Source organism: Rhinoraja longicauda, chromosome 24, assembly GCF_053455715.1.
Source record: "Rhinoraja longicauda isolate Sanriku21f chromosome 24, sRhiLon1.1, whole genome shotgun sequence".
NCBI lineage: Eukaryota > Metazoa > Chordata > Chondrichthyes > Rajiformes > Arhynchobatidae > Rhinoraja > Rhinoraja longicauda.
The window spans coordinates 25,187,873-25,200,884 of record NC_135976.1 but is presented as its reverse complement, the minus strand read 5'-3'; the positions used below and the strand labels follow the sequence as shown (position 1 = coordinate 25,200,884).

General features: G+C 45.9%; 1 protein-coding gene across 5 annotated transcripts in view; it reads right to left on the bottom strand.

The window, feature by feature from the left end:
* Nucleotides 1–885: 885 nt before the first annotated feature.
* Nucleotides 886–13,012, bottom strand: part of LOC144605488 (BTB/POZ domain-containing protein KCTD20-like) — a 47,731-nt gene continuing 35,604 nt past the window's right edge. For 3 of the 5 annotated variants that reach the window (XM_078420812.1, XM_078420813.1, XM_078420815.1), the window contains exons 4-9: nt 12,236–12,542; nt 11,255–11,357; nt 8,507–8,627; nt 7,317–7,514; nt 2,870–2,980; nt 888–1,614 (exon numbers count right to left, since the gene is read on the bottom strand). In XM_078420812.1, the coding sequence (XP_078276938.1) occupies nt 1,310–1,614; nt 2,870–2,980; nt 7,317–7,514; nt 8,507–8,627; nt 11,255–11,357; nt 12,236–12,542 (1,145 nt within the window). In that variant the 3' untranslated portion in view covers nt 888–1,309. Of the gene's footprint in view, nt 1,615–2,869; nt 2,981–7,316; nt 7,515–8,506; nt 8,628–11,254; nt 11,358–12,235; nt 12,543–13,012 lie in introns of all 5 variants that reach the window. The other 2 variants (XM_078420810.1, XM_078420811.1) reach the window with 1 other exon arrangement.

Sequence of the window (13,012 nt, the reverse complement as noted above, 5' to 3'; positions counted from 1 at the left end):
TGTTCAATAAAAACTTATTGAAATGGTTGTTTCTTCAGTGTCATCAAATCCAAAGGATAGAGGAAATGGAAATTAGTTGCTAAAATGGATGTGTTCTTGTTGAAAAGTGAATCATGTGCAAGGACATTCTGCATGAGAAAATATTGATATTTCCAGCACAGAAATCTGTTCTTTGCTCGTCCATGCCGACCAAGATGGCCCATCAAAGCTTGACCCACTTGCCTGCTTTAAACCTTCCCTATCCATATATTTGTCCAAGTGTCTTATTGTACCTGCCTTTTCCTGCTTGTGCAGCTGGTTCCATATGCACCATACTGATTGGGTACTGATTGAGAGTGATCAGCCATGATCGCATTGAATGGCGGTGCTGGCTCGAAGGGCTGAATGGCCTACTCCTGCACCTATTGTCTATTGCCCACACCCTATGTGAGAAACATTGCCTCTCTCACCTTAAACCTAGGCCCACTCATTCTGTTTGCCCTACACTGGTACATTCCCCCTATCTATTCCTTTATGATTTTATACACCTCAATAAGATCACCCCTCAGCCTCTTGTGCCCCAAGGAATGAAGTTCTAGCCTGCTCAACCTATAGATCAGGCCCTCAAGTCCTGGCAACATTCTCCTATCCTTTCTCCACCCTTTCCAGCTTAAAGTTGCCTAACCAAGTTAATCCCACTTGGCTGTGTTGGGCCTCCAAACCTTTCCAATCCATGAATCGGTCCCAAGTGTGATTAAACATTATTGCACCCACTCTACCACTGCCTCTAGCCACTTCCAGTTTCCAATGTGTCAAGTAATCTGTCACAAAAGCACTTCAGTGAGTGGAACTTGGTTTATGAATCAAGACCTTTGCATCTCTCCCCAAACACTCTGTACAATGTATTTAGACAAAATGAACGAGATGCAGAAGTCACAACCCTGATGAAAGTCTCTTAAGTGCTGACACATGTAGAAATGTCCCTCCCTTCCACAGCTACCACACCAGCATAGTCCTGATACCGACCGGGACAGGAGCTGATGTACCCGTTTTAGATTGATTGCACTTGCTTCCTGTGTGAACAAACTGATAGATTTTATTCATGTATCAAAGTGCAGGAGTCGGCAGGTGGCAACAGGAAAGCTCTCGTCAGTACTTGATCCTGCTCCTGATCACAGTAACAGTTTCTGTACCTCATCTGCTCGGTGCACAAAAAGCCTGTCAACACCACGAGAACGTCTAGTCTACCACGATAAATACTCCAGGGCACGATGGGGGAAGGCTGCTTGGACAGCCTCACCTGCCATCCATGGCCCATTCTGGAGCCGTGTCAATGCTCTGGGGTCTCTGCTACTCGTGGACTGTGTCCCGTGACTCCTTCTTGAGGTGGGCCCAGGATGTCGAGCTCGTCCACTTGTGGGTGATGTGGGATGCCGTGGTCCCGGGGAATGTCGGCAGCAGCAGAGGCCAGGTTGGTGATGGACTTGCTCCGGACGCACTGGAAGTCAACGTGCCTGCTCTTCCCCTCTTCCTTCTCCCAGGACATGTGAATGAAGGGGCGCTGCACGTAATTGTAGATCACCTCGTAGCGGCCCCCTGGTCTCAGCTTCAGCTTCTCTTTGCAGGTCGGATAACCTGGTCAGCAGAGAACAAACATTAACTAGTTAGTCATCTTTGAGGTGTTCATTGGATCCTTCTGTGCACAGATTCACTGTGCAGTTAGCGCACATAACAATCTCATTGGCTTCTCTTTCTGGACATGTAGATGGTACAATGTCTCCAATATCCACACAGACTGAGGAACTGAGGTATGACCCATTGACTAAGATATTCAACCAAGATCCCATCTTTCCTCAGGTGAATGGATGAGATACCAAGATGCTAGAAAATTAAGAAACAGTTAGACAGGTGCATGGATAGGACAGGTTTAGAGGAATATGCAGCAAATGCAGGCAGGTGGGACTAGTGTAGATGAGACACGTTGGTCGGGTGTGGGCCGAAAAGCCTGTGTCCACGCTGTACGACTATGACTATTTCAAAGAGGGGCAGGGAATTAATGCAGGGAATTAGTGCCCTTAACCGGAAGTTCAATTGTCATGGGAAATTTTAACCTGTTTTAATTAGCAAAAGTGTATCAATGATCGCTTCTTGGGACAACACGTTATAGAATCTACTTGGAGCAGGCTATTTTAGATTTAGTTTAGTTTACAGATACAGCACGGAAACAAGCCCTTCAGCCCAAGTTTGCGCCGACCAGCGATCCCCACACATTAACACTATCCTACAAATACAAGGGACAATTTACAATTTTACCGAAGCCAATTAACCTACAAACCTGTACGTCTTTGAAATGTGGGAGGAAACCAGAGCTCCCGGGGAAAACTCATGCAGGTCACAGGGGGATCTACAGATTAGTACCCAATGTCAGGATCGAACCCGGGTCCCTGGCAATGTAAGGCAGCAGTTCTACCGCTGCGCCACCATGCAGCCCTGTGATACCGAGAGATCTTGAGGTTAAAGATCCCATTGAGATATTAACCACAATATGACAGAATTCCAGATACAGGTTGAGGGTGAACATCACAGGTTAAAGACCACCATCTTCAATTAAATATGGGCGATTCTCATAGTTTGAAGATGAAATTAGTCATTTGGATTGGGTAAATATAATAAGAGACAGGATGAGCAGTGGCAGGTGTTCAAAGGGCTAATTGTAAAACTCAGCAGGTATTTATTCCAATTAGAAAGAGGTGTTTACTTAGAAAGAGGCAGAACCCATGTTAACAAAGGAACTCTAAGATAATGCCAACTTGAACAATAGAACACACTCGCAAGGGGTTGGTTGTAAATCAGAGAACAGGAGTAACCTGTTCCCACCCATCCAGCTCACCTTCAATTCCAATGCGGATATTCTTCAGGCCCCGTTCCTTCAACACCATTTTCGCAACCTCGCGGTTTTCAATGTACTTGAAGAACTTGTAGAGTTTGGTACTGTAAATAACTGAAACACAGGAGATATAAATCAGACATCCTGTAGCTTGTGCCATTCTCTTGTGCGGGAGAATCATGGTCAGACCAGTCAGGCTCCCACCGCAAGTAATGCTGGAGGGTGTTGCCTGATTTACTTCCTTACTCCCTCTCAATGGAGAGGAATGGTGGAAAGAATGAGGGAGCACTCAGCTGAATGTTGACATGAAAAAAGGGCAAAGTTACTGACTCTGGGTCAAAGAGAAGAAAGAAAGAACAACTGGGTTTGATGACCCTGGGTTGCAGAGTAGCAAAATCAGTTTGGGTTTCTTTTTGGCTAGTGTAACAGAGCGGGAAATCAGCCTGGGATTCTCTCCTAATCACAGAACAGCGACCCCTCAGTTACTGGGAGGAGAAATCAACCCAGTGGGTTGCATAAGCTAATGGAAAATTAAGGTAAAAAATAAATATGACCGAGACATTTGGTGGGAGAAATAAGGGGACCACTTATTGATTGGAAAATTGAGAGCAATACAAGGCAAAGGAGCAAAATAGTTAGGGTATCTTAGCGGGACAGGCAGCATCTCTGGAAAGGAATGGGTGACGTTTCGGGTTGAGACTCTTCTTCAATCTGAATGCTCTTCTCTCCAGAGATGCCGCCTGGAGTTAATCCAGCATCTTGTGTCTACCTTCGATTTAAACCAGCATCTGCAGTTCTTTCCTACACAAAATAGTTAGGGTATCTGATTCGCTGATCACTAAAACGTTGACACGGGTTAAAAACTCTATTAAAATGCAGATAAAGTATTAGCAGACTACACAAACATTGGTGGAGTTGTGGACAATGAGGAAGGTTTTCAAAGGATAGGTCATTTGTGTGAAGAAATGGCAGCTGGAGTTTAATCCAGACAAGTATGAGGTCAAACATGAGGGGAAAGTGTGCATAAATGGCAGGACCCTTAAGAATATTGATGTACAGAAAGGTCTTGGGGTGCAAGTCCTTAGCTCCCTGAAAGTGACAGCACAAGGGAATAGGGTGGGAAAGAAGGCATACAACATGATTGCCTTCATTGGTCGGGTGTTAAGCATAAAAGTTATGAAGTTATGTTGCAGCTGCATAAAACTTTGGTCAGGCCACATTTGGAGTATTACATGCAGTTCTGGTTGCCACATTACAGGAAGGATGTGGATGCTTTGGAGAACGTGCAGAAGAGGTTCGCCAGAACATTGCCTGCATTAGAGTATTAGCTGCAAGGAGAAGTTGGACAAATTTGCATTGTTTTCTCTGGAGGCTGGGGAGAGACCTGATGGAGGTTCATAAAATGATGGGAGACATTCGTGGGGTAAAATGGTCAGTCATTTTCCCAGGTGAAATGTCAAATGCTAGAGGTCATTGATTTAAGGCGACAGTGGGGGGGGGGGGGGGGGGTGGCAACGGTTAAATCAGATGTGGGGGTAATTTTTGTTTTAAAACACAGAAAATGGTAAGTGCCTGGAATGCACTGCCAGGGGAAAATGGTGGAAGCAGATATCATAGTGATGTTTAAGAGGTATTGAGACAGACACAAGACAGGTCGGGAATGAAGGGTTATGGATCAATGTGCAGGCAGATGGCATTAGTTTAATTTGCCATCATGGTCAGCATATACTGTACTTTGTGGACTAAGGGGCCTTTGTTCTATCTTCACTTCCTAAGAAATCAAATTGAAAATCAGAAGATATTCAGTCAAAGAGCTATACAAACAGGTAACAGGTGTGTACAGTGTAAAGTTATAGAGCTAAGAAATAGGCCCTTTGGCTCAACTCGTATGTGCCAACCAAGATGCCCACAGTGAGTTAGTCCCACCTGCCCAAGGATCTTGTATTCACCACTACCATTTCCTCTCGCAGCTGATTCCATAAACACACTATCCGGTGTGAAAAAGTTCCCCCTCAGGTCCCCTTTAAACCTTTCCCCTCTCACCTTAAACCTATGCCTCTAGTTTTGGATTCCCCTACCCTGGGAAAAAGACACTGGCTATTGACTTTGAAGGTATCACAAAATGCTGGAGTAACTCTGCAGGTCAGGCAGCATCTACGAGAGAAGGAATGGGCGACGTTTTGGGTCGAGACCCTTCTTCAGACTGGCTATTGACTTTATCTGTGCTCCCCATGATTTCAAACCTCTAAGGTCACCACTCAGCCTCCTACACTCCAGGAAAAAACGATGCAGCTTGTCCAGTCTTTCCTTATTACTCAAACTTTTTTTGCACTCTTTCCAGTTTAATGACACTGTTCCTCTAGCAGTTAGACCAGAACTGTACTCCAAATGATGCCCTACCAATGATTGTACAATGGTAACCGACATCCCAACTTAATACCCTGTCCAATGAACGCAAAAAAGCCAAGGTTATTCACATCCTTCCAGTAACGGGGCAACCAGAACTGCACATAATACTCCAAAAGCCACCTAACCAAAGTTTTATAAACCTGTAATACAACTTCTTGACTCATATACTCAATGCCCCCACCAATGAAGGTACATCTTCTTTACCACTCTAATTTCATTGCCACTTTCAGGCAGCTATTGGCTTGGGCCCAAGATCCCTGCGTATATCAATTATGTTAAGAGTCTTGCTATGAACTGCATACTGTCCCTTTACATTTGACTCCCAACACCTCGCATTTAAGAATAAGGGGTAGGCCATTTAGGACTGAGATGAGGAAAACATTTTTCACCCAGAGTTGTGAATCTGTGGAATTCTCTGCCACAGAAGGCAGTGGAGGCCAATTCACTGGATGTTTTCAAGAGGGAGTTAGATTTAGCTCTTCGGGCTAAATGAATCAAGGGATATGGGGAAAAAGCAGGAATGGGTACTGATTTTAGATGATCAGCCATGATCATATTGAATGCAGTGCTGGCTTGAAGGGACGAATGGCCAACCCCTGTACCTATTTTTCTATGTTTCTATTTTAAGCAGCTTAAACTACATCAGCCCTAGTCATGTCCTGCCCTGGTTTGTCTTGCCAAACTGCAGCACTTGCAGGGTTGGACATATTTCTGCATTCCATAAGAAGGATAACAAACAACAGTGATGGTACGGAGATTTACTCACACGATACCGTGGCTGAAAAGAACAGCAGAGTGGATTAAACAGCATGAGGCCTGGTTTGGAGAGGAGGCTGAGAGACACAGTTAAAGGGTTTCAAAGCACTGTGAACAGGGTAGAAGACAATTCCCTCTGATGGGCAGGGCAGATACAGGTTCTAAAAAGGATATTCTCCAATAAATGTAAACGGGAATGAGAGAAAAGGTTATTGATCTAACTAATGGTGAGACTGTGGAGCTCACTGCAACAGGAAATATCTGAGCCAAACAACGGAGGGCTTTCATGGAAGGGTAAAAATGCACTCGAGTCAGAAAGGAAAAGGAATTGCAAAGGGATGGAGAAGGGACGTATGGAAAGCCTGCTCCACCTGCACAGGCACTGGTGAGACCACACCTAGAGGACAGTTGTTTAAGGAAGGGTGCACTTGAACTGGAGGTGTGTATGAAGGAACTGCAGATGCTAGGTTAAACCGAAGATAGACACAAAATGCTGGAGTATCTCAACAGGACAGGCAGCATCTCTAGAGAGAACGAATGGGTGATGTTTCGGGTCAAGATCTCGACCCAAAACGTCACCCATTCCTTCTCTCCAGCGATGCTGCCTGTCCCGCTGAGTTACACCAGCATTTTGTGTCTATCTTGCACTGGAGTTGGTTAGTTCCTGGGATGAAGATATTGTCTTATGAGGAAAGGGGGAGAGGCTGGGATCTACACAAATGGGAATTCAGGAGAGGGGGTAATCTTACTGAAACAAGGTTCTCAAGTTCCTTGACAAAGCAGATATTGAGGATATTTGTCTGTCATGGGTGAAACCAAGGGGCATACTTCAGAAAACGGGTCATGCTTAAGAATAAAAATGGAGGAATATTTTTTGCTCAGGAACTTGTGCCTCTTTAGAATTTTCTACCCCAGGGAACTTTGGAGACAGTCACTGAACATAGACAAGGACATGATAGATTTTTTAGTTAATAAAAGAGTTGTGGGTTATTGAGATCAGAGCAAGAAAAATAATCTTGAATCAAGAAAATGTCAGATCAGATCAGATAGCCTGCTCTTGTTTATGTGCCATTTCTCTGTGGGCTCCTGGAGTGAGATGAAGGTGGTTGGAAGAAGCAGAGAGATAAATGGATCACAATTACAGGTTGTAACTTCTGTAACTTGCATTTGACTGTACTCTATCCAAAGGTTTTTCAGGAAGTTAAGATTATTACATTAAGCTCACAGACTGAACAGCTCAGTGATATCACTCAGTAGGGGCTGCCTGCTCATGTTCAATTCTTACTTTGAGAATATTCCTCTCCCATCTGAGGTGGGTGCTGTTCGTCCCAGTCCACCGTGTCCTCGTGAGACAGTATCACGATGTGGCACTCCCGCTCTCCCTTCCGGGCACTGGACACCATCAGGGGCAACACCAGCTCCTCCAGGTTCCTCTCAAACTGCTTCCTGGCCCCATCGTTGGACAGTTCGTGTAACAGAGCACCTGCCAGAGGAAATCAGTGGAGCAAGCAGTGAGTGGGCAGCAGTCAAAGGGTCCAACAACTGAAGGAAACTAAGGTGAATGGTGTAACAGTAAGGTAAATCCCAAGGCTTTACTTTAGACTTTAGAGATACAGCGCGGAAACAAGCTCTTCAGCCCTGTTCCACACCAACCAGCAATCATCATTACACTAACATTATCCTACACACCAGGGACAATTTCCAATTTTACCAAAGGAATGGCCACACTGATTTGGAAATATGCCATAGTTTCTTCAATGATGCTGGCTTATACATCAAAACACTACTCCATCCAGCAGCACCACAAGCCACCCTCAACAGGGACATTGCAGCATCTCAAGCAGGTGCTCATCAACACAGGACACCAGAGATGTGTAATTAGACTAGACTTTATAGATACAGCGTGGAAACAGGCCCATCGGCCCACCGACCGACCAGCCATCATCCTGCACACTTGCACTATCCTAGAGACTCATTTGTGATTTGATGCAGTGTTTAAGCAAAACCTTGTATAAGATATTGTTACTCAACAGAATCTTCTCAGCCATGTCACCAGTGCAATCTGTATATCAGCCGTGTTTTTTTTTTTTAATCGTCTGGAGATACTGGCTTTTCTGATGAAGTTAAAAACAATACAAACGGCAGCACAGCGGCAGAGTTGCTGCCTTACAACATCAGAGACCCGGGTTCGATCCTGACCACGGGTGCTGTCTATACGGAGTTTGTACGCTCTCCCCGTGACCTGCGTGGAATTTCTCCGGATGCTCCGGTTTCCTCCCACAGTCCAAAGACGTACAGGTTTGTAGGTTAAATGGCTTCGGTAAGATTGTCCCTAGCATGCAGGGATCACTGGTCGGTGTAGACTCGGTGACTCGGGCAGTCTAAGTGCCTGTTTCAGCGCAGTATCTCTAAACTAAACTGAACTAAAACCTCTGAAAAAGGAGAATCTGACTCAGCCATGGAAGACGTACTTACTGAGGTCACGACAGCGGATTGTATTGTGATTGAAGTTGATGCACAGATATTCACAGGCATCCCTGAGTTCCTGGATTGCAATTCCATCTGGACACTGAATGATGCCAGTGGTGTAATAATCCTGGAATGGCAAGACAACAGTTAACGTCACTAATGTTAAGTCATGCAACATACTCTAATCAATCTAATTCCCCAAAGCCAATTGTTGTTCCAAAGGGGTACAATTAACAGGAAACAATGAGGGTAAGGAACCTGCTCCCAATAACAGCGTACTGCCCTCCCTCAGCTAACGACCACTTGCAAGAAGCATTGAGAATAGCAAGGGTATAGAACGTATTTTGGGTGGTGAACTCCCATGTGCTTCACGAAAACAAGACCTGGTGGGACCACGGTAGGTGGGGTTTTGAAGATCACAGCTGCCAGATCGCGGCAACAGCAGGTAGCCACTGAACCAGTATGATCACATCGCTATAAATCGCCCTGTGGCAAACTTATCCACAATAACACTGGTTGAAGTGAACTTATGGAGGCAAAGTCTCATCGTCACAATGAGAGCACCCTGCTGTGTTGCACTACAATAGGGGAGACTCCTTCAGAGTTATCGGTTGAAAACTTGGCATCCACAAGGCACCAAAGACTGGCAGGAGCGGCAGAAATGGGCACCATCGAATAGCCAAGCATATCCTTCATTCTATTATAATCAAAGCTATTTCAGTGAAGCACACTCCAGGGCATGCAGGGGGCAGCACTTAGCTTGCCTGGTGAGATGCCAACCTGGCAACGGTAATGCACAGCAAAGAGAGCATGAATAACGAGAGCTCATTTGATTCACTCCAACGAACAGCTGAGAATACAGCAAAGACTACAGGAGCAGAAAACACCCCTGTCAGTAGTACTGAAGATCTGCACTCCAGTACTAGCTTCCCTGGAGCCAAGCTGTTCAGTATCGATACAAAACACGTGTCTACCGTGAGTGGCTAATTGCCCAAGCTAGTCCTGTTCAAAAAAAGATTGAATCCAACCCAGTTAATTAATGCCCATCTGCTCTGAATCATCGGCAAAGTGATCATCGGCAAAGTGTCATCAGCAGTGTTACCAAGCAACTTACTGTTTTGCAAAAACACGCCAATAATTGGAATTATACCTCGCACAAAGGAGAATGGATGTGGCTACAATATGACCTTAAGAATTGGGAACAGAATAGATTCTTCAAGCTGCCCTGTCATTCAAAACTGATCTGACGTTCCTCGTCCACCTTCCTGTCCTTTCCCCAATAACCCTCAATTCTATTACTGATTACAAATGTATCTACTAAGTAGAAATGTAAAGCAGTCTGAAGAAGGATCCCCACCCAAAACGTCACCCATCATTTTTGTCCAGAGATGCTGCTTGACCCACTGAGTTACTCCAGCACTTTGTGTCTATCTTTAGAAATATATCTACCTCAGCCTTAAATATTCATCGGGATTCTGCTCCCACAGCTCCCTGTGCCAAGGAGTTCAAAAACACTCTCAGCCTGAAGAACGTCTTCCTACTCTCAGGTTGTGCGAGGTTAATCACCTCACGGTGGGAGCTCTTCAATGCAGTAGTATCCACGGCTCGACCAGCTTCAGCTCCTTCAGCAATGACCACCCTGCTACTGCAAGATCCAAAGTGGTGATGTTGGCTGATGGTTGCCTTCTGCTTATCATTCACAATTCTCCAAAAGATTAAGCACCGAAACCGAGACAATATTTGCCCATGACTGATAGGAGGCCAGTAGTAGTCACACCACTCAAATGACCATCTTTAATAAGAGAGAGTCCAACCACGTACCCTTGACATTCAATGGCATTTGCAGAGTCCCCCACCCTACACACAATAGGAATTTGACCAGAAACACAGCTGGACTGGTTAGAGAGATGACGTGGTTATAAGAACATGTTAGAGGCTGGGTTCCCAGCAACAAGTGAAGCTTTCCTGACACTCTACATCGTGGCACCACTTGGGTAGCTTACAACACAAAAGTATGAACATTGAATTCTCTAATTGTAGGTAACTCCACCCCCCTTTCTTCCCTATGCCCCACATGGACACACACCTATTTCTCTCCGACCCCCCCCTCCATTTCCACCTACATTCATTCCTTTAGCGTCACAATTTGCAACTCTTCAATCTAATTGTTAATCCTATTTGGATTCCACCGATCATAGGGCCCCAGCCTGAATATTATCCTTCCACCACAACACTCTGCCTTCTCAAAGGCACAACACGCCCTAGCCTTGTCCACACCCCAAAGAATAAATAAAATGAATTAAAACGGTGTAGTCTCACTGTTTCCTTATCTCAGTTTATTTTGCAAAGCGACACCTCTCACTCCTGTTCCCCCACTGTGCTTTGAATCAAGGCCGACTGCAGTGGATGTTGTGACCCTTTTAGGGAAACTAAACACAAGTAGGGCGGCACGGTAGCGCAGCAGTAGAGTTGCTGCCTTATAGCATCAGAGACCATAGTTCAATCCTGACCATGGATGCTGTCTGTACGGAGTTTGTACGTTTTCCCTGTGACCATGTGAGTTTTCTCCACGTGCTCTGGATTCCTCCCACTCTCCAAAAAATGTGTAGGTTAATTGGCCTCTGTAAATTGTCCCTCGTGTGTAGGATAGAACCAGTGTACGGGGAGATCGCTGGTCGGCGTGGACTCGGTACAGTCTGTTTCCACACTGTATCTCTAACGGAAAGTCTAAAGTGCTGCAAAAAGGAAGCTTACCAGGATTGCACGGAAGACAGTGGAGGTGATGCCTTCAGTGATCTCGTACTCGCCCTTCTCATTCGGCTGTGTGACGTTATGTTGTCGCGCTGAGGTGAACATTCTGAAAGGGAAAAGAACAAGGTCCTCAGAGCAAGAATCAGACAGACAGCTCCCACATTCCTTTCACCGAGGCATCTACTCCAGTCCCTGCTGTCCAGTAATGTTCTTCACAAATGCTGACTAAGACCAATCATTCTTCGCTCACACTCTCCTGCCCCTGGTTCACGAGGGGCGGCAGTGGTGCAGCTGGTAAAGCTGCTGCCTCACAGCACTAGAGACCCGGGTTCGATCCTGATCTAGGGTGCTGCCTGTGTAGAGTTTGCATGCTCTCCAAGTACCCATTTGCTCCAGCTCTGGGTGCTGCAGCTTCCTCCCTCGTCCCAAAGACAAGTGGGTTTGTAGGTGAATTGGCCTCTGTAAATTGCCCCAGTGTGTAGGGAGTGGATGCGAAAGTGGGATAACACAGAACTAGTGTGAGTGGGTGAACGATGGTCGGCATGAACCTGGTGGGTCAAAGGGCCCATTTCCATGCTTTATCTCTGAACTAAAAAAAACTGGGACCCTTCAGGTCTATACTATATTACAGTCCAGAACTTAACTAGGTATAGCTCAGCACAAATCAGCATTTACTCAGGATTGTACAGATCAACTTAGATCTGGATCAGAACAGCTCAGACCGATCAAAAATGAAGCCAGGATCTTGTGTTGATTTGTGCTGCTCGGATCCCAATCAAAATATAAATTTAAGCCATTAGTTAACTGCCTTTCATGGATGATAATGGACCAACTTCTGGAAAATGGGACTTGTACAGGAAGGTATTTGATCGGCATGGACAGGGCCTCTTTCTGTGCTGTATAACTCTAGCAACAATTGGTAGTGATGAATGAATGCAACTGTAGGCAGGAGCTCTGGTCTGGCGTACGGAGATAAGCACTTACCGGCCCAGCATGGTGTCAGGGTGTGCTGCAAAGATGACGGGATCGACCACAAACCGCGTGTTATCAACAATCAGCACCACGCGCTCACAGGACTTCCACGATTCACAGCAGTGTTTGCCCTTGACGTCTGCTGCACCTCTTTTATTCGGACCTGTGTTCGGCCCCAAATGGGGAACAGCCCATCCATCCTTGGGCCAGAAGGCTGGCTCAAAACTGACCGGGCCAAGCTCATCTCCGCAGGAGGGCGAGGTGCCACCTTTACACGGTTGAGGGCTTGCAGACTGTGAGGGCCTCCCCAGGTCAGGATCTGGAGATGGGGAGAGAGCAGAAAGCAATGTTGGTTTGACTCGACGATGCTTCTCAAAAGCAGTGTGCAACATAGCTGGAGGCTGATGATCGGAGTGGCCGAAAGTACCAGCCAGATGAATCATCTGCACTGATAATCTAGCAGACTCTGGAATCTGCTGATGCTGGTCACAGAGTTTCCAGACGGCTAAATACTATTCCTATTGAAATGCCAAAACACTTCATTTACATTTAAAAAAAGATATATCACAATATACTTCTCCTGTGAACACAGTAGGTTAAAAGGGAGGACAGCAAGACCCCAGTGAGTAGCAAGGCAGTGTGAGTTGGTCAGGATGTGAGGGGAGAGAGGCAGGGACCAGGCCCTTGGAGAGGGAGGGCAAGCCTGGCGAGTGGGAAGGGAAGGTCAGGGACCCTGGTGAGAGTGGGCTTTGGGCCCAGAGGAGGGAGGGTGCGTGCAGAGTGAGGAAT